Raw genomic sequence first — 21811 nt, forward strand, 5'->3', positions numbered from 1 at the left:
AATTTAATCCACACTTAAAGGTTCTTCCACTGGTGTAAGAATTAAACTAACATGAGACAGTTTAACAAAAGAAAATAAAATTTAATTTTGTATATATGGGAACCCCACAGCCATGAAAGGTTCAAAGACAGAAAGGTAAAATGAGGTATACATACCATCATGAGCTAAGGAATGGAACAGGAGTCTATAGCATCAAAGGCAAGGAGGTCAGTGCATGAGGCAATAAGAACAGGTGTTTGGTAACTAGATGTTTCCCCTGCCATACAGATAGGCCATTCAGATAAAATGTATCTCTGGTTAGGACGCCTGGGTGGCTCAGCGGTTGAGCCTCTGCCTTTGGCTCAGGGTGTGATCCCAGAGTTCCGGGATTGGGTCCCCCAGTGGGCTTCCTGCAGGGAGCCTGCTTTTCCCTCTGCCTATGTCTCTTCCCCTCTCTCTCTGTGTCTCTCATGAATAAATAAATAAATAAATTTTAAAAAAATGTATCTCTGGTTATAACTCCTATTCAGGGAAAGAATCCCCCAATTTAGATTCTTCTAGGTAGTTAAGGAAGGGGCAACAGTTTCTCTTGAGTCTGCAGAGTCTCAATTGCCTTCCACTCAAAACAGTACATCTGCCAAAGCAGTGCATTTGGGGGAAACTTGTTCTATATTCCTTTAGCCCCACCTTTGAAACTTGGAAGAAAGTTTCATAATCCAGAAGCTAAACTGATAGATTAGTCCATATCTCAATAAATCAGCCTCAGTCTTGAGAATAAATAAGTCAGTTGAGTTAAATAATTGTGTCTCATTTCAGGAAGCAGTCTTATAGGTGGGCTCCCAAAGTTAGGCCTATATTGTGCAAGCAATCAGGTAACAAAAGAAAAACAAACGTTAATGACTGGAGCAAATTATAAACCCAGGATCTGAGTCTTGAGTGCTGCGAGATTTCTAGATGTCAGACGAGAGGCATCTTCAGAGAGAGCAATGGCAGACAGTGGCAATCTCAAAGATTTTCCTGATTTGAAGTTTGAATGTCTCTGGTGATCTGAGTGGCCCATTCAGTAACAGGCACAAAGATCATCTAAACATGGGCTGTTGGGATGATTTCTCTGACATTGGTATCATGTCATATAGCTTGAGTTTGCCGGACTTCAGGAGAAAAAAAGGGCAGCTTTAGTTCTCAATGATTCCAAGTCAAAAAGAAGGGAGAGGGCAGCCCCAGTGGCTGTGGTTTAGTGTTGCCGTTGGCCTGGGGTGTGATCCTGGAGACACGGAATCGAGTCCCACATTGGGCTCCCTGCATGGAGTCTGCTTCTCCCTCTGCCTGTGTCTCTGCCTCTCTTACTCTCTGTGTCTCTCATGAATAAATAAAATCTTTTTAAAAAAGGAGAAATTGTAAATTTTAGTTTGGAGAGTCTTAGCCAGATATTTTAGGAAATCAGAATTCATGATCCAGTCAAGTTTATAGGCAAAAACAAACTCTCAAAGATCTAATATCCACAACGGTGTGTTACTGAAACACAGTTTTTCACTCTAAAATCACCCTCATATCCACCAAAGATAGCCAAATTAGATGAATTTATTTGCAAAGTAAGTCTGGTTTCAAAAAACTTGGCCTGATTATTTACATAATTGCAGCAAGAAGAGTGAGTGACCATATAGGCTCTTTTTAAATCTACGTTGCTAGAACTTTTTACAAAGAATCTTCAGATTGAACTTTTAACAGCCTCTGAGGCCTAAGCCAAATACTTCCCATCAGACTTGCCAGCAATATCTATATATTTGGGTAAGTTCCTTCTTCTCAAGGTCCCCAAAATATCTTGAGGTGCCTGTCAAGCACCTGTGACAATATAGGCAAGTCTTGACAATATAACCAATGTTTCCAATTATATCCTATTACAAAACACAATTTTATTGAACTTATGCAAATAACTATATTGCCATGAAAATAAGAAAAACCTCTGAAAATGTCCAAATTCTAGAGGGATCGAGTAGGAAGAAAAAGATAAATGTTTTGTATTTGTTTACAAAGGTATATTTTACCAAATTGCTAGAAGTCACAGACAGCTTAAAAGAAAGTTTCTTTAGATCTAAAAAAGTAAACACTAGAGAACCACCAATGTTTCAAATAAGTCACAGAAATTATAATCCTCTTCTTCAGTTCATTCAGTCCTGTGTTATTTAATTCTTGTTGTGTTCGAATCCAGTTTTCCCACCAGTTCTGGAAATTCTTACCCAGTTCAGTAGTAAGGTTAAGAAAAACCTGTATTTGTCAAAAGTTCTTTCCATGAATCTCCTTGAGGATGAAGCACTTTTGTAAGGAAGCTTTTGGAAAAGTATCAGAATAAAACAACAGCTGTCTGTATATGACAAAAGACTTTTTAAAAAATTGTAATCATTAGAGAACTGATGAGAACTCGTTATAATGGACTTGACAAGGAAATGTGGTTATCTCTGTGACATATGACACTTCAGTAATTAGAAGTACAAGTGCATGTACTTGTACTTGAATGTAGTAGTACATTCATTATACTACGACATATTAAAATTTTAAAAATTTCATACATGTTATAAATAGTTATATTAGGGATTCCTGGGTGGCTCAGTGGTTGAGCATCTGCCTTCTGCTCAGGGCATGATCATGGGTCTGAGGATCCAGTCCCACATCCAGTCCCACATAGAGTCTCACATCAGGCTCCCTGTGGGGAGCCTGCTTCCCAGTCTGCCTATGTCTCTCTGCCTCTCTCTGTGTCTCTCATGAATAAATAAATAAATCTTAAAAAAAAAATAGATTAGTATTCACTCATATAATATAACCTAAGACAGTTTATCATTATTTATTTGACAATGCTTCCCATATAATTTAACATACCAAATAAGCTTACCTAATTTAATCTCTCTAAGGTCAGAGAACAAATCTTTTGAGATGTTTCAGGGACTCTCGGGAATATCTCATATCTCAATAGTAAGCTTCTTTTTTTTTAATATTTTATTTATTTATTTATTTATTTATTTATTTATTTATTTATTCATGAGAGACACAGAGAGAGAGAGAGAGAGAGAGGCAGAGACACAGGCAGAGGGAGAAGCAGGCTCCATGCAGGGAGCCTGACATGGGACTTGATCCTGGGTCTCCAGGATCAGGCCCTGGGCTGAAGGCGGCACTAAACCGCTGAGCCACCCGGGATGTCCCTCAATAGTAAGCTTCTACATGAAAAAGAATTTAGTCAAAACTTGATTTCTGGGAGTTTGTAAAAAAAAATATTTATTTATTTTTATTTATTTATTTCAGAGAGAAAGAGCACACAAGCAGGGGGGAGTGGCAGAGGGAGAGGGAGAAGCAGGTTCTTCTTGGAGGAGCATAGCAGGAAGCCTGACACAGGGCTCCACAGAGCCAAGGACTCTGGCATCATGACCTAAGCAAAAGGCAGACGTTTAACCAACTGAGCCACCCAGAAAACGCTGTCAAAAATATTTTTTTAAAAAAAGGTTCTAAAGTTCTTGCCTAAATAAGATCAGAGGCCATTACAAAACTTAAAACTTAATTATCTATTCAACCAATGTGGCAATAAAAGATTTTAAAGGCAAACACAGAAGGTTACATAGGTTACATACATAGGTTACAGAAGGTTACATACATAACCTTGCTAACATAAAAGGTTAGCAAAACTTATTTCTTTTATTTACTTTTTTAAAAAAGATTTGATTTATTTATTCATGAGAGACACAGAGAGAAGTAGAGACATAGGCAGAAGGAGAAGCAGGCTCCCTGCAGGAAGCCTAAGGCAGGGGCTCAACCACTGAGCCACCCAGGTGCCCCGAAAACTTAGTTCTTTTAAGATAAGATATTTAGTTTTCCTAAATAATCAAAAACTTTATAAATATAAAACATAGAATCTTTGCTTTGAAACATATTATGCTAAAGATAAAGAAAAACCTTTGTTTACAATCTTATTAGGAATAGACCAATAATCTGAGAAAACTGTCATTCTAACAAAGAGAAAAACAAAATTCTAAACTTGCAGTATACTTTTGATAGTAAAGCTCATTTACATAATTAAATTCTTTCTATCTTAGCCAGTCCTGACTGATAAAGCTTTGAATGTAGGTAAAGCCTGGAGATGACAGCCAAGAATTCTTGGACGTCTTTGGTATAAAAAAGGTGGTTTTATTAAAGCATAAGGACTGGACCCCTGGGCAGAAAAAGCTGCACTGGGGTCATGAAGAGAATGGCCCACTATACATTTTCAAGTTGGGAGGGGATTAGGGAATAGCATTAAGTCTCTAAGGAATTTTGGAAGCAAGGTTTCCAAGACGTTGAGGGGCTAGATATTGTTGGGGAAAGGTCATTTATTATTGTCTAATAAAACCTGAGTCATCAATGTACATTTATGGGTCATATGCTTGGGAAGATGATCGCCAACATATACCTTGGGAGGTAAAGATAAAGGAAGTTTCCAAAGGAATTTTTATATGTTAAAGTAGACTTAAAAGGATCCTGGGGGTCCAGCTAAGATAGCCTTTGCTATTAGCAAAGTATTAACAACGAGGCAGCTTAGTTCTTAGAGGAATGTCTGTTTCAAGAACTTGTCAATGGGCTATAGGTAGTACAGAAATTTAATAGTTTTTCTTCTGCTTTTGTTTCTTACCTCACTGACCATGCATAAAATTCCTTTCTGAAGATCCCTTTCCCTGAAACCTCCTACAATTTTCTTTTTTATAGTCAGATTTTTTCTTATGTTTTCCCTTTTTAAATAGAGACAAATTTCGTCCTAAAGTCAACCTCACTTTAGGACAAAATTATTTTCTTTTTCTTTAACCAAAAAAAAGCATTTCTACTCCTTATATCCTTTCTTACTAAAAACACACATCATATTCTCTTTACACACAGAGATGTTTCCATGATTATTTCTAGTAGCTTTAATTACATTAGAATCCTTAACTCTTAGAAACCTAATTTCTAATGAAAACTATGAAGTAAACAACTGTGTACCATTATACTGGCAAATTTTTTAATTGGCAAATTTTTTAATACGTTTCATAATTTCTAGAACCATTACTATGTGCTTCTTCATAGTATAATCTTTCAATAAAGCACAAAACATGTTTACCAATAGACCCAAATGTATCCTTAATTTCTCTGTAATAAGGAATTCAAAAGTAAATAAATTTATATTCAGTAATTAAAGTTTCAATATTTTACCTTATTTGGAAGTGATCTAGATATTCAATGAATTTAACTTAACTCATCACTTAACTTAGCAACTTTAAAGTTTTAAGTTACCAAAAGAGTTTGGTAAAACTATTTTAAAAGTTTACTTAAAAACTTTTTATCTTATTTGCATCTATTCAATTTAATTGCTCCTAATAATTACGTTCAGATTACTCACATGAGACATCAGACAAAGCCAACCATTCTCCCAAAATGTTTTTTTGTTGTTGTTGTTGTTGTTTTTGCTGTTTAAAATTTTTTAAGAGTTATAATATAAACTTATTTGGTTAGTAAACCCAAGTACCATAAAAGTGTTATATTTAATATTGATAACTCTAAAGGCATGTCTATTTTAATTAAACCAACATACTTCAATTAGCTTTTATTCATTAAAGATTTATCCTAGATCACATGAACTAAAGAGTGTTTGGGTTAGTTTTTATATTTCTGAGGGCTTTAGAATAGCCAATCCTTACAAGTGCTTGCCTTCAAATCAACTATATAGAGCTACTGTACAAATATTGGCAATACTATCTGTAGAAAAATATCACATATATACAATATATAACATACATATACACACATATATATACACACACACAGAGACATAGAGATCTGTAGTTACTAATATTTGTAGAGAGAATTTTTCATTTGTCCAATTTCCAAATACGTCCTCTTTCCTCCTTTTTTTTTCCTTTTCCTTCAGTTGAGAAACCTCTCCCTAAAGAAGAAAATCGAATTTAATTTTGTATGTATGGGAATCCCACAAACATGAAAAGTTAAAAGATAGAAAGGTTAAATAAGACATATATACCATCCTGAACTAAGGAATGGAAGAGGGGTGGAGGTGGTTAAAGCACAGGGCAATAAGAACAGATGATGGTAATTAGATGTCTACCCTGCCATACACATGGGTGGGTTCAGATAAAATTTCCCTCTGTTCAACTCTTATTCGGGGAAAGACTCTTCCAATTTAGATTCTTCTAGGTAGTTAAGGGAAGGCAAAATGTTCTTTTGAGCCTATTGGGTCTCAAATGCCTCAGCTCAAAACAGTCTGCATTCCAAAGTGGCACATTTTGAGAAGATTGTCTCTGAACCCTGTTAGTCCCATAAATTTTAAACTTGCTACAATTTCTGAATTGTAGTGCAGTGAATGTCTAATTTTACTACAATGAATTTTATAAATACTCATGTTGACGTATATGTACATGCATAGACATGACTAAATAGAGGTAACAAAAGATTAACAGCATTACATTTTGATCCTACGGGAATGAGTAAAACACTAACGGTCACTCAAACACTATGAAGAAAAGGAAGGAGAAACAACTATGGTTGCCTTATACCTTACGTTCAAATCAGTAAACAAAGCTTATAAAATCTAACTTATTAAGTTCTCCTTAGGTATTGTCTCATCACTCTGACTCTTAGGGATTTTGTCTAGCCATTCATTTTTCTCCCTTGGTTTACTGCAACAATCTCCTTAATTTATAGCTCTAATCTGCCTCCAATTCAGCCTCCCCACTCAGTTTCTAGACATAATGTCATAAAACACAAGTTTAATCCTGTCATACACACACACACACACCCCAACTTACTCTCCTGTCTTGTGGTCTTCCATCTCCTTCCTACCTCACTCACAACTGCCTGCAACCATCACACTATTACCCCATCACCACCTTCCTTCACCAAATACCAACTTCTAACTGACCATTGCAGGTTCTCCAAGATTGGAGTCAAGCCTAACTTTCTATTCTCAGCTCTTGCTTCCTTATGTGCACACACACCCTCAGCACACATCAGCCTTTCTAAACAACTTACCATTTCTAGAATAGACCCTATTATCTCTGCCTCCCCCACAATGCTACCTTGCTGCCCCTTCTGACTGCCTATCTCATCCCTGATCTCACACTAGTAAGACAGATTTCAAACATATTGCCCATTTTTGTACCCCACAAACACTTTATAGATAGCGTGAAAAGCAAGTCCAAGACAAACTTAAGTGATGTTTAAAAATATAAACCACGGCGGCACCTGGGTGACTCAGTCTGTTAAGTGTCTGCCCTAAGCTCAGGTTATGATTCCAGGGTTCTGGGATTGAGTCCCTGCTCTGCAGGGAGCCTGCTTCTCCCTCTCTCTCCTGTGCTCTCTCAAATAAGCAAAAATAAATAAATAAATAAATAAATAGATAAATAAATAAATAAATATAAAAAAATAAATAAATAAATAAATAAAGCTAAAAAATAAAATATAAAGCACATAGTAAAGTTGTTTACATATTACTTAGAATATTAATGATAGGCTCTTTGAATTTGAGAACTGAAGTCTCCTATAGAAACTTATTGGGAAGTCGGGTGGCTCAGCGGTTTAGCACCGCCTTCAGCCTAGGGTGTGATCCTGGAGACCCGGGATTGAGTCCCATGTCGGTCTCCCTGCATGGAGCCTGCTTCTCCCTCTGCCTGTGTCTCTGCCTTTCTCTCTCTCTCTCTAATGAATAAATAAATAAAATCTTTTTTTTTTAAAAAAAGGAAACATTTAACAAATTGTTTTGCAAATAAAGAATTTTGAAGCAACACCACAGTTTCCAAACATTTGTGCTAAAAAAAAAAAATAAACAGGCAAACAATAGTGATATTAGTTTATCAAACTCTGATTTTAAAAAGTCAATTCTAAAGTGCTAAGGCAATTCAGACACAACCTGGATTTTTTAACTCCACTAACAATAATCAATATTTTAATTAATCAATTAATAATGATGCCCATGATTTTGGAGGAAAGATCCAATACATTTAACATCATCACAACATGATTTGTTTTTTGTATCAGTTATTTGTTTTAGGTAAGGCTATAAGGCTATAATACTTATCCCCACTGAAAATCTCTATTTTAATGGATCGTCCTAGATCAGTGACTATTACCAATCATCTAATCCCACGTAACACATTCCCTCCAGAATTGACTGGCTTAACACAAAACACTTTATTTAGCTCACATTTCTGTTAACTTGCAGTTTGGGGGTGGGTTCAGCTAAGCAGTTCTGGGCTCACGCATGTTATCTGTATGTCCTTAGCTAAAGTGACTTGTTCCTGCTTCTCATAGTCACTCCTCCTCCAGCAGGCTAGCCTGGGTTTGTTTGAATGGCAAGTCAGCCAGACTTCCAAGACAGGGAGCAAAAGCATGCAAGGTGTTTTGAGGTCCAGCACTAGAATTAAATGAATTCTATTGGGGGGGGGATTAAAAAAAAAAAAAAAAAAAGCAGAAACAAGGACTCCAGAATCAAGGAGCCACTGAGAAAATTCCACCTTCACTTCCTGTTGGAAGGAGCTGCAGACCTATGGCAAAGCACACGATTATAGGAAACAATAGATTGTGGCTACAACTTTTAGAATGTGACAGGTATAGCCAAACAATCGGAGACCGACGACATTTATGTATGAAAATACCTTCGGTATTAGATTAGAAACATTAGGTTAGGCTTTTATTTGCGTGCTAACAGGGACCACCAAAGATTTTAGTTCAAGATAGTGACGGGGTCAGAGCTGACATTTTTTTTTCCTTTTTCATTTTTCTAAGAGATTTTATTTATTTATTCGTGAGAGACAGAGAGGCAGATACACAGGCAGAGGGAGAAGCAGGCTCCTCGCCCGGAGCCGGATGCGGGTCTCGATCCTGGGTCTCTGGATCTCGACCCTGGGGTCTCTCAGTCTCCATCCTGGGTCTCAGGGTCTCGATCCCTGGTCTCTGGGTCTCGATCCCAGGTCTCCATCACGGGTCTCTGGGTCTCAATCCTGGGTCTCGATCCCTGGGTCTCCATCCCTAGGTCTCAATCCTGGGTCTCTGGGTCTCGATCCTGGGTCTCAATCCTAGGTCTCTGGGTCTCGATCCCTAGGTCTCGATCTCTGGTCTCTGGGTCTTGATCCCGGGTCTCCATCCTGAGTCTCTGGGTCTTGATCCTAGGTCTCCATCCTGAGTCTCTGGGTCTTGATCCTGGGTCTCGATCCCTGGTTTCTGGGTCTCGATCCCTGGTCTCGATCCCTAGGTCTCAATCCTGGGTCTCTGGGTCTCGATCCTGGGTCTCTGGGTCTCGATTCCGGGTCTCCATCCTGAGTCTCTGAGTCTCGATCCCTAGGTCTTGATCCTGGGTCTCTGGGTCTCAATCCCGGTCTCCATCGTGGGTCTCCATCCTGGGTCTCTGGGTCTCCATCCCGGGTCTCCATCCCGGGTCTCTGGGTCTTGATCCTGGGTCTCGATCCCTGGTCTCTGGGTCTCGATCCCAGGTCTCCATCCTGAGTCTCTGGGTCTTGATCCTGGGTCTCGATCCTTGGTTTCTGGGTCTCGATCCTGGTCTCGATCCCGAGGTCTCAATCCTGGGTCTCTGGGTCTCGATCCTGGGGCTCAATCCTGGGTCTCTGGGTCTTGATCCCGGTCTCCATCGTGGGTCTCCATCCTGGGTCTCGATCCTGGGGTTCAATCCTGGGTCTCTGGGTCTCGATCCCAGGTCTCAATCCCGGGTCCCTGGGTCTCGATCCCTAGGTCTCTATCCCTGGTCTCTGGGTCTCGATCCCTGGGTCTCAATCCCTGGGTCTCGATTCCTGGTCTCTGGGTCTCAATCCTGGGTCTCAATCCTGGGTCTCTGGGTCTCGATCCCAGGTCTCAATCCCGGGTCCCTGGGTCTCGATCCCTAGGTCTCCATCCTGGGTCTCTGGGTCTCGACCCTGGGTCTCCATCCGGGTCTCTGGGTCTCGATCCTGGGTGTCTGAGTCTCGATCCCGGGTGTCTGAGTCTCGATCCCGGGTCTCCATCCTGAGTCTCCAGGATCACGCCCTGGGCTGAAGGCAGCCGCTAAGCCTTGGGGCCCCTGGGGCTGCCCTTTTGTCCCTTTGTCTGTCTGAAGTAGGCACCCTGCCCAAGGCGGGGCTTGCACTCCCCTAAGATCGAGTCAGATGCTCCACCCTCTGAGCCAGTCGGGCGCCCCTCCTCCATCTTTTAAATATCCCCACGACCTAGAGAGCAACCCGACCAGGTCTCTTCCACCTCCCTACCACACTCTTTTCCTACCTGGCATGCCCCTCGCTTCCAGAACGTCCCTTCACCTAGCAAGGCTCTGCTCAGTCCCTGGGAACTTATTTCGAAAGCCTCCCCGCAACCCAGGCCGCTACTCAGGTGGCTCAAACGCTGCTGGGCTACTTCCAGCGCTCACCCCGCTGCACGGCGATGCTTCGTCTCCTCCCCTGACCTGCGAGTGCCTCCGGGAACGAGAACGGCCTTCCACGGATTCCGCCCGGCACACGCGGGACACCCCGTGGGTGTTTACTAAATCCGAAGTACGTGCAACGGCCGGCGGGGTACGGGGGGCGGGTAACTGATAGGCGTGTACGACCATAGTTCCGCAAAGACACGCTGCTGTTAAATCGCCTTCAGGAGTCGGCCGCCTCCGAAGCAGAAATCATCGAAGGGTTTCGCAGGCAAGACGCAGCCTTCTTCAGCCCACACGCGCGCGCGCGCGACGGCCTTCCCCTTTACGGCAAAAAAAAAAAAAAGTCCCAAGAGTCGCGCCGTAGATGCCGTAAAAGGGAGGGAAGCTCTTGGGGAAGGAAAGCAGGCTGCCCGCTTTGCGGCACTTGTCAAGGCGGGAGAGTGCCCGGCTGTCGGTTGGAGCTGCAGGGAGGGCGGGGCCGGGGGAGCCGTCGCCCCGCCCCCTCGGACAGGACTTCCGCCCACTCAAGAGGCGTGTTCCGGGCTCTCCCACCCAGCTCTGGGCGCCGGTTAAGACCACGCTCCCCGTCGCCGGTGCCATGGAGGCGCCGATGGAGGCGGAAGTCGAAAATGAGGACGGCGACAGCAGCTGCGGGGATCTGTGCTTCATGGACAAAGGCCTACGGAGGTAAGAGTGTGCCCCGCAGCGTGGAGGGGCCCGCGCCCGCCCCGGGCGCCGCGGAGGCGGGCGGCGCCGCTTAGCGCAGACCCGCCCCAGCGCCGCTGGCTTCCGGCCGCCGGGCTGCGCCGGAAGTGCCCTGAGCCCTCCTCCCTGCTCCGGGGCCCTGCAGCCCGGAAGCTGCGCCCCGACCTCCTCCTCCATCACTCGAGGCCGGTCCTCCCCATTCCCTGGCTCTCCTCTCTTTCCTGACGAGCCTTCCTCTGCTTGCTCTCTACTTGTCGGTTTTCTGGGTTCTCTCTTGTCTCTCCTGCTCTTTCAACCTTCACTAGAGAGTGGCGCTCCTGCATCTCTCTGGCAACCGTGGAGCGAAGGTTTACCGCTCTTCCTTGGTTTTGACCCAATTCTCTTTGCCTGCCCCCCCCCCCCATTCTGATTTCTCCTTTGCAGAGCGCTGGGATGCATACGTCCTTCTACTTTGTGAGAGCGCTAAACCATACGTGGCTAAGGATTTCCCTCTTTGATGCAGCCCAAATCTCTGCGGTTCTTGCTCTACTGGCTGGCCCCTACCTTATCGTTTCGGTCTTAGGATACGGCTCTTACCATTTCTCCATTTAACGTCTGTGATGAGCCGGTACTGAGCTACAGGCAGTTCCGTAAATAGGGTTCTCCTTGGCTTTGCACTTAACTGTTCCTTTGTGGCACGCCCTGCTCCATGCAGAACCTTGCTGCCCATAATTAAACCATCTTGCCCCGGATCATGGTCTAAAAATGGGCCAGAAGACCCCAGGGAGATGTTTTCTAAAGGAATATTTAAATTAGGATTAAGTATTTAATCCTAATTAAATAATAGAGGAATACTATTAAATATACTTGATAGTAAATGTCACCTGCCGAACGCCATCCACGTGTACATATTATTATGTATGTTATCACGGACCCTCACGATGGTTCTGCAGCGTCGTAATTTCACAAGTGACAGATCTGAGACTCAGAGGATCTAAGTCGTGTTCTCAACTTCTTGCAGCTGGTGAGCAGTTAAGTTCAAATCCAAACCTGAGCCTGTCTAATTTTCACCGTCTTCCTTTTTTTTTTTGCTGTACCGCATTAATTTTCCCAGTACTGATTTCCAGAAACTGCAATGTGTCGGAAAATACGTGGCTGTCATCGAGAGCGTGTGTTAATAAGAGAAGGATAGCTCGGTTAAGTGACAGTAGCTAGGTAATTGGGAAATATTTCAGTCACATGTAGGGATTTTTTTTTTTAATTTTTATTTATTTATGATAGCCACAGAGAGAGAGGGAGAGAGGCAGAGACACAGGCAGAGGGAGAAGCAGGCTCCATGCACCGGGAGCCCAACGTGGGATTCGATCCCGGGTCTCCAGGATCACGCCCTGGGCCAAAGGCAGGGGCCAAACCGCTGTGCCACCCAGGGTTCCCTGTAGGGATTGTTAGTTTCAAAGTGACAAATGCTTTATCTTTTTCTGCCCCAGGTTATTAGGTGCTTCAGTCTGAAGCCTAAGGGAGGAGGTAAAAGACCTACCTGATGGCATATTTAAAGTGTTTATGATTTTTTAATTTTGAATTTGAGATTCTCCGTGCTAATTTGGAAGCAAGCACACCAGAATTCCTTGTTTCCCTTTTACTCCCTGGCTACTGAACTTCTCACTTCTCTGCTGCCAGAGTTAAGCTTCCGCTACAGTAGCTGCTACGGAACATGGAACAAATGCCCATGCATTGTGTGTGCCTATTCCTGACAGTCCTCCCTCCAGCATATCTGAACTATATGCACTGTAGGTTTTATTCCTGGAACTACCATCTTGAGGAGAGGTTCAGATTATAAATGGCAGTACTTAAAAAAAAAAAAAAAATGGCAGTACTTGGGAGAATGGAGAAATGAGTTGTGTTTAGGGGAGGTACATTCCAGATTTATAGAAAGGAGGGAAAAAAAAGAAATGAGGATAAATTTTTTTCACTAGAAATAGCAAGAACTAGTGGTTTCTTTTGAAATCAACTACATTCTGGGTTAAAGAGGTGTTGGAGTCCGTAAAGAAAGTAAGATTATAAACCACAGTGCCAGATCTGGATTTATACTGCCTCAGGTAACAACGACAAGAACGTGGACAATTTATTTAATTTCTGCTGCAGACTACAGTATCCTTATGATACCTGTTGCTTAGAATTGTGGGGATTAAATGAAATGAGGAAACGGAGGCTTAGACAAATTAACTCCTTTATTCAAGTAATTTAACAAAGGAAAAATAGTGATAGAATGCAGATTTGAACTGGGGTATTAGGGTTCCAGGGCCTTGACCGGCACCGAATCACAGCTTTCATTATATGTTGATGACTTGGTTGCTAATAGAAGGTAGAAATGCCCAGGGTCTCTTATCCCTTTTGAGTGAGTTTCTTGTTTATCTTTATGGTCTAAAATACCAATTAGTGGTAAGAAGCACTGTACCCTACGAGATATTAAAAGGCTACCAAGAGGAGGAAGGATTTCATTATAGAATGAGTAGAATACGTACTTAACCATCTACATGCTGTTTGGTTAATTTTAATTATTTGGTCATAATTTTTAAATCTGTTTCTTACTTGTTTTGGTAATATATATTTTCTTTTATAGCATGTCAGAGTTATCTTTAGATTCATCCCTTCATGCCATCAATCTTCATTGCAATAACATCTCAAAAATCGAAGCCATTGATCATGTTTGGAATTTACGACACTTAGACCTGTCATCTAATCAAATAAGTCGAATTGAAGGGCTAAGCACACTGACAAAGCTATGCACTTTAAATTTGTCCTGCAATTTGATCACAAGAGTAGAAGGTTTGTAAGTGATTTTCCTGTGATACTTTTCTTAAGGAAGATGATTTAAGTCCACTTTTCTTCTTCCCGAAAGAATGGAACAAATATCATAAACTTTTGAAAACTGGCCTTAAAATTTACTACGTAAAAAATTTTCTTCTAGAAAAGTTAACAATTAAGTATTTTGCAAAATACTAAGAAAATTGATTTCACTGTTACCAGAGTATAAATTTGCTTCAAAACTGTCTGAAATAGTATTGTAATACTGTATAGCTTTAAGTAATTATTTGAATTCTGTAAAGGCTTTATTTTATTTTATTTTAGGACTTGAAGCACTAACTAATCTGACTAAACTGAATTTATCCTATAACCACATAAATGATCTTAGCGGTAAGTAGTTAATCGTATGTTTTCTATAGTGCTGAATGTTTGCTATGTGATGAATTAGGCTAAACTCAGCCTGCTGAAAACTGGATAATCCTGTTTTTGACCAAAAATACCCCTAGAGAATGTGCTTCGGTCATAATTCTTTCTTGCTGGTGCCAAAGCTAATGCTGAATAACAAATAGGAATGCAAACTAGAGTGATCAGTAACAGAAAAAACTTGGACTTACTTCAAGAGAATACTGTTTTAATCTTATATAATCGATCAGTAATATGTTATTTAAAAAATCGTTCCAGGGCAGCCTGGGTGGCTTAGTGGTTTAACGCCACCTTCGGCCCAGGGCCTGATCCTGGAGACCTGGGATCAAGTCCCACGTCGGGCTCCCTGCATGGAGACTGCTGCTCCCTCTGCTTGTGTCTCTGCCTCTCTTTCTCTCTCTCTCTCTCTCAAATAAATAAATAAAATCTTTTAAAAAAAAAGATCTTTAACATTTTAAGTAAATAAACTAAATTAAATTAAAAATAGTTCCAAAAGAACTTTTACGATGATGACAGTGTTACATATCTGTGTCGTCTGACATGGCAGCAAGTAGCCAGATGTGTCCTTAGAGCACGGGAAATACAACTTACGCAGTGAGGAACTGGATTTGTAATTAAATTTTAACTTGAATTTACGAAGCGGCTTGTGACTAATTCTGTCCTACTGGATTGTGTAACTTATTGGACCATACTGCGCTCCAAAAGCCGTGTTGTACGTTGAACATCAAATGACTTTCTGTTTGACCTTCAGCAGATCTGAGGAGGTTAAACATTGTTACCTATTTTTTAATTGATTAAAGTGATACACTGATAAATCGAACACAGTTTCGTGATGTGTCAAAATTGGTGGAATTCTTCTACTTACCTTCATCACCCTGTCAGCAATGGAAACAGTCTTATCCATGTGTTTATTTTTCTCTCATGCTTGGAAAAAACTAGCCTATGCCGGGTATTTCATATACAAAAAATTAAAGCAGTCTGTTCCCTACCAGTAAGCTGGAATAGCAAGAATATTTTAATTTTTAAAAATTTTCCCCAAAAGATCTGAAAGTATTAGAATTGAAATTTGTTTAAAGATCTTATTTATTTATTCATGAGAGACAGAGAGAGGCAGAGACACAGGCAGAGGGAGAAGCAGGCTCCATGCAGGGAACCTAACATGGGACTTGATCCCACGTCTCCAGGATCAGGCCCTGGGCCGAAGGCAGATGCTCAACTGCTGAGCCACCCGGGCGTCCCTAGAATTGAATATTAACCTTACCTTTGTCACTGCTATATGATGTTGAGCAAAGAATATTACTGTTTGGATACAGTTTCTTTATCTGAAAAATGTGAATCTTGGATAAGACTGCTCATTCATTTACTCAGCAAATGTTTATTGAAGATCACTGTATCAAATAATGTTCTGTAAAGATTTAAAAAAAATATATAGTTCTTGTCCTAGAGCTTACATTGTAGTAGGGAAGAAAAACAAAAAATGAGATCATGTCAGCCCCTCAAAAATAAGCAAAACATTTGAGCAGACCCTTCCCCAGAAGGATATCCAAATGGCAGATTGGCACATCTGAAGATGAGAAGAGGGACACATGAATTAAAAGTGATAGAATGGTCTGTATCTCAGTTATAGTAGTGGTTACACAGTTGTATGTGCTTGTTGACATACATAGAGTTGTACATGTAAAAAGTGTATTTTAGTGACTTTATATAAGATTGTGATAAATATGAAGAAAATACAACAGGTAACGCTGTAAATTCTAATCGATAATTCTTAAAATGATATTTTATATGTTCAATATTTATTATTTATTTGTTTGTTAAGTGCTGCAAAGACACTAAGGTACTTCCAACCTCAACCTGATAAAGGGACAGAAAGGGCAGTATGGCCAGAGCATAGCAAATGAGGGATTAGTATGCTAAGAAAAAAGAAGAGAAAGTAGGCAAAGGCCAGATCCCAGCTTCACACTCATGGTAAAGAAAGGTTTGCATATGATTCTAGGTAAAATAGGAAGTTTTAGGAAGGATTTAAACAAGTGACATATATGTGTTTTTAAAGGATCACTTTGGTTGCTGCATGGGTCAAGAATGGATTTTAGGAGACTAGGAGTGGAAGTCAGGTGACCAGTTAGGAAGCTATTCCAGAGGTCTAGGGGAGATGATGGAAACTTGGAGTAGAAATAGGGTAGAAGAGCAAATGGTTATATTTGCAGGTAGAGTTCATAGAACTTGCTGACAGATTGAGATAAGGAAATGAAGAAAAGAGGAATCAAGGATAATTGAGTTTTTCCTGTAGCAATAGGTAGATGATGAGACTGGTTCCTGACATAGGAAAAATTGGGTGAGAAACAGATTTAGAGATAAGAGGATGAGAAATAAGGATTCTATCTTAAACTTGAGAACCTTGTTAGACATTATGTATGTATGTATATATGTATATGTGTAATGCACAGTTTGGGGTGGGTTATGGTTGGAGTTGTAGATTTGGCGCATCAGTGGTATTTGTAACCTGAAACTATAAGGGGTTCTGGACAGTATGTGACTAGAGAAGGGCAACCAGGAATGAGCCTTTAAAATTGAATAGTAAGAAGAACATAAAACAGAAAAAACCAGTAACATGAAACAAGAACATAGAGATACGGTGGTAAATTAAGAATTGCTAGTGCTTATAAGAACTCATGATAGGAAATCTGATCTTGTAGACAGTTGTCAGAGAAGACTTTTCTGAGGACATGAGGGATGAATAGAAGTTAATGATGAGGACTATAAACAAAAGAAAAGAGGCAACCCTGTAGAAGAGAAGTAAAAGTTAACCCAAGAAAGATGGAGGAGAGAAGAGTATTCCCATCAGGTTGAAGAAACTGGGGGTAAAAGGGGGGAAGGTGGGTAAAGTTAAATTTATGTATGGAGTACTAAAGGAAGCAAAATTGTAAAATAAGATCTTAAGAGGAACAGTGTAGAGTGCATCTCAGAGCGGTCCTTCCAGAAGAAGGGAGACCAAGGCTTCATTCACTGACTCACTGACACTGACAGTTCCCCTTTTGTTGAGGATAGCCCCTGAGGGTGTTGGCTCCCTTACATTTCTCGATTGTACCTTTGCTCAAAAGCTCCATTTTGAAGAGAGTTCTGAGGCAAAAAAAGAGAAACATGAAGTGCTGCAGTGGGGCAGACTGGCAGCATGCATGGCCCCATCCACCGCAGCTGCAGCTGAAGTCAGAGGCTGGTCAAGGAGATGTGGTACCAGGCACCAGTAACCTCTGTTGGAAACCTAGTTCCTAACATTACCATGCTCTAGTTAAACTCATGTAAGAACTGAATCAAATTGTATTTTATGCTCAAACCAATAAAATTGAAGGGTACTGCAGTGTTTGCTTATTTCTGCTAATTAAGAATAACGTGTTGATTGAGAGCCTGAAGCCATTGCTTTATGCTTCTCATAGAAGTACGTACATTGGCCTTGGGAGATCCATATGTTCTGTTTGAAGAGAACCAGAGACAAGGAATCTGTGGGCTAGGGCCTCAAAAGTGATGCTGAACCCGTGTTTCTTCAAAAGAACAACCGAACCCGTGTTTCTTCAAAAGAACAATCGTCTTTACTCGTACTCAGTTTATTACATGTAGCTGTTTGCAGAAACTTAATGCTACTTCTTTGCATCAAAATCTAATCTATATAAAAATTATTTTTAATTAGCTATTGGAAAAATGACTTCAGTGGCATCAAAAGAGTTTTTTTTTTTTTTTTTTTTCTTACTGCAGGTTTGATTCCCCTTCATGGAATTAAACATAAACTTAGATACATTGACCTACATAGTAATTGTATAGATAGTATCCATCACTTACTTCAGTGTGTGGTAGGATTAAACTTCTTGACTAATCTTATTTTGGAAAAAAATGAAGAAGATAACCCTGTCTGTCGTGTACCAGGTATGAGCAATTAATTTAATGCTTTTTGTAACAGTTAATATCCAAAACTCCTTTGTTTCCTGCAACTGGTGTTTATGATCTCCTTTTATTTGTCTTAAGCTTTGTGACTTTTTATTATACATTTGGAAAATTATAATTGCAAATAAACTTATTAATATAAATTATGGTTAAAGAACACAGGATAAACAGATAAGTAATTTTAGGCACTTTTATATTTGATAAGTGAAGACCTCATGATTAAATTATGTTATTATAACATAGTCTTATAATACTATGCAGCCATAAAAAAAGAAGTAGAATATTTAGCTACTGATAGGCAATTATCTCCCAAGGTATATTTATGTTAAGAGAAAGAAAAGCAAGCAAGTTACAAAACATTGCATATAATAGGTTACCATTTGTGTGCAAAGAGCAAGGGATTTGCAGAATATATATATAAAATACCTAGAAGGCTACACACACACAAAAAGAAAAACTGATAACAATGGCTAATTCCAGTATTAAGTAGCTAAGGATCAGGAAATGGAGAAAGGATGGAAAGGGAGCTGAGAATCAGGAAATGTCAGGAAAATTTTTTCCTGTGTACCTTTTTAATTTTATTTGTGAATGTGTTAAATTATTAATGATTTTTGTAAGGAAGGAAACTTAATATGCTATGTAGAAGATGCTGCTGAAATGCCATTTGATCTAATTCAGAATCACTGAAGTTGGCAAGTACAAAGCAGACCAGACTGCAATTTCTAGAACTCCCTTATTTCAATGGCTTAACCTAGCAATAAGAAACAAATGTGGAATATGAATATATATTCTAAAGATCTGCTTGGGTAGTTGGCTACAAAGTTGGCTCCATTCTATCCTTAATATGCAACTATATGAAGGCTTTTCCGAGAGTGGAAACCTGTTTTGATAATTTTATTTCACAGAAGAATATAATAGATTTGAGATGAACTCTTTTCTTAAGGCCGTATAATACAAGTCACCCTAAGAATGAGGATAGACTTCAGTTTTCTGGGGGAACCCTGTTTTTGAAAAAAGTCTTATTTCTAGAGCAACTTTATTTTTCTTTACCCACCCAAGTTGGATTTTTTTTCTAACAATTTATCTTAAGAATCTCTGGCTCCTACAGTTTGAACCTTTGTTTTTCACGTTATTTAATAAGATATTTCAACACAGTTGCCTTCCCTCCTAGAATCGAAGGGATACTTACTACTAAAATTACTTTTCTCCCTTCAAAATCTCTAATATTAACTTGCCAGACTTTTTTTATTTCTTTTGGAATTCTTCCAATCACATCATTGGCCTTTGTTAGACATACTTGCTTTTAAAATTAGTCAGGCAAGTGAAAGTGTTTCTTTTAGCCTGAACACCAAATCAATGTTAATTTGTCAGATTTCTTATACTTAACTGTATTTAGGGAAAATAAACATATTCTTGAATAGTTGATAGATTATTTTAAACTTAGTTATATGTAAAAGGGAGAAAGATAGGGGCATTTAATTTTACTAAAGGCCTCATTAGTAAAATTCTGGGTTTCTAGTTGTTACCCACATTGTCTTGATTTATATTTGTGCTAATCATATTACAAATAAAAGACATGTTTGGCTTTCCGTTCAGAATAAACTGTTACTGGTATCATGCATTTATAACTTTAAGCAATTTTAGAAAGATAAATCCAGCAATGATTTCTAACTTTCTGATCTTCACCAGGAAGATTATGTGAGAGGGATAATGGGGAGTATTTTGTTTGTTTTATGTTTAATGATTACATACTGAGGGACTAAGTACCTTTTATTACAAGTTTACTAGTTGCATTCCAGGACTAATTTAATCATTCAAGTGATATATCTGGTTGGTGATATATTTAGTGTATTTGAGAAATAACTAACTTTTGAATGCCTGACTTTTCATTTTGAATGATTTGTTTCCAGGGTACAGAGCAATTATGCTCCAGACATTGCCACAGCTTAGAATCCTAGATTGCAAGAACATATTTGGTGAGCCAGTAAATCTATCAGAAGTAAATTCATCACGCCTACAGTGCTTAGAAGGTCTTTTGGATAACTTAGTTTCTTCTGATTCTCCCCTAAATATAAGTGAAGATGAGGTATGGTATTGTTTTTTTCTAATATAAAAGATACCTTCAAATTTTAAGTAATAATATAAATTTTAAAGGTTTTGGTTTGTTTCTGTATCATAGATAATTGATAGTATGCCAGTGGTAACACCACCCATCGATGAGATAGTTCCCTTGGATCAGTTCGCAACACCAGCAGATACTGGTTTGACATCCTTTATATCTATATGTCCATCTTCTGAGCCGGAGAAAGTTAATCATGAAAACAATTTTCATAATGACATGAAACTTCAGAAATTAGATGATCAAATTTTACAGCTTCTCACTGAAGTAACTATTTTTCCTTTATTTCTAAGCAGTGTGTTTGTTGAAAATAAAAAAGTCGTTAAGAAAATGTAAAATAAAAATAGCATAAAAGCTAACCAACCTGAAACAATTTATAGTTAACATACTGTCATATATGTATATTTTCCTTTATAGAAATGGGATTATGTTTTATAAAATAGTAGTAGTAGAAAAATGTACTTTCCTTATTGTCCTTCAAATGTTGATTATGTAATTCTTTTGTTCTGCTGTACTTCACATTATTTCTGTGCACCCACTTTTTGACCTTGAGTAAACACAGAACTCTTCTGACTCAATGTTTATTAACATAGAGGATATGTGAGTTACTTTGGGCCTCTACTATTTTCAGTTGTTTAATGATCAAAACTGCTTCTAGAACTTATAGCTGAGTGACAGGTTAACTTATATAGTTCCTGCTTCAATTTCTGTTTACATCAAACCTCATGAAATTACTCTCTACTTTCTTTAGATAATTCTTTTTTACCCCTGCTACTGGTCCACTAGCTATTAGAATCTTTGAATTATGTGGATGTACTACAGTGCCTAGATTTTATTGCTATTTGGGTCTCCAACCCTTGCTCTAGCATTCTTGACTGTGATGTACAGTAACAGCTGTTTTCTTAAACACCACACCTCTCAGAATGCAGTGGATTATTACTTAGCCCCTACCTGGATATAGGATAGAGATACTGTGGTACAGGCCAAGAAGCTATTAATCAAATGTCAGTTTGACCTACATATTTGTAATTAAATTTTAATATTCAGAATTTTTTTGTCCAAATCAGGTGGGGGTGGGAAGTGAAAACACTAATGGTGGAATTATGGTTCAGAGGCTTTTTAATAATTCTGAATTATTATCATAGTTATAACAGTAACATAACAATGCTGGATAAACAAAAAGTCTACCCTGGGTCAGTAAATGAATAAAGCTGTAAGGACTTTGTGTGCTGTAAATCCCTAGATGCTTCATTTGGGCCACAGATGTAGGTAGGAATAGAACTGGGATAAGAATGCTAGTCTAAACATTCTTTGACATCATTGATAATGTGTCACTGAGTTCTTAGACTTCTCCATTTCCTCAGATTTCATCGTTCATCTTTTCTAATGGCTGACTCTTCTACCAATGTCAGAATTTAGATTTAAATTTAGTAACTTAAATTTGAAGTGAACTT

At 39.3% G+C, this 21811-nt stretch overlaps 1 protein-coding gene across 6 annotated transcripts in view; it reads left to right on the top strand.

Annotated features, from left to right (window-relative positions):
- Positions 1 to 10609: 10609 nt before the first annotated feature.
- LRRCC1 (leucine rich repeat and coiled-coil centrosomal protein 1) overlaps positions 10610 to 21811 on the top strand; it is a 38379-nt gene continuing 27177 nt past the window's right edge. The window contains exons 1-6 of one of the 6 annotated variants that reach the window (XM_038579657.1): positions 10784 to 11077; positions 13695 to 13900; positions 14204 to 14269; positions 18053 to 18220; positions 20149 to 20324; positions 20418 to 20624. In XM_038579657.1, coding sequence (XP_038435585.1) covers positions 10989 to 11077; positions 13695 to 13900; positions 14204 to 14269; positions 18053 to 18220; positions 20149 to 20324; positions 20418 to 20624 — 912 coding nt within the window. In that variant the 5' untranslated portion in view covers positions 10784 to 10988. Of the gene's footprint in view, positions 11078 to 11269; positions 12099 to 13694; positions 13901 to 14203; positions 14270 to 18052; positions 18221 to 20148; positions 20325 to 20417; positions 20625 to 21685; positions 21765 to 21811 lie in introns of those variants that run through there. The other 5 variants (XM_038579655.1, XM_038579654.1, XM_038579658.1 and 2 more) reach the window with 5 other exon arrangements.

The sequence above is a fragment of the Canis lupus genome, chromosome 29 (genome assembly GCF_011100685.1).
Source record: "Canis lupus familiaris isolate Mischka breed German Shepherd chromosome 29, alternate assembly UU_Cfam_GSD_1.0, whole genome shotgun sequence".
Lineage (NCBI taxonomy): Eukaryota > Metazoa > Chordata > Mammalia > Carnivora > Canidae > Canis > Canis lupus.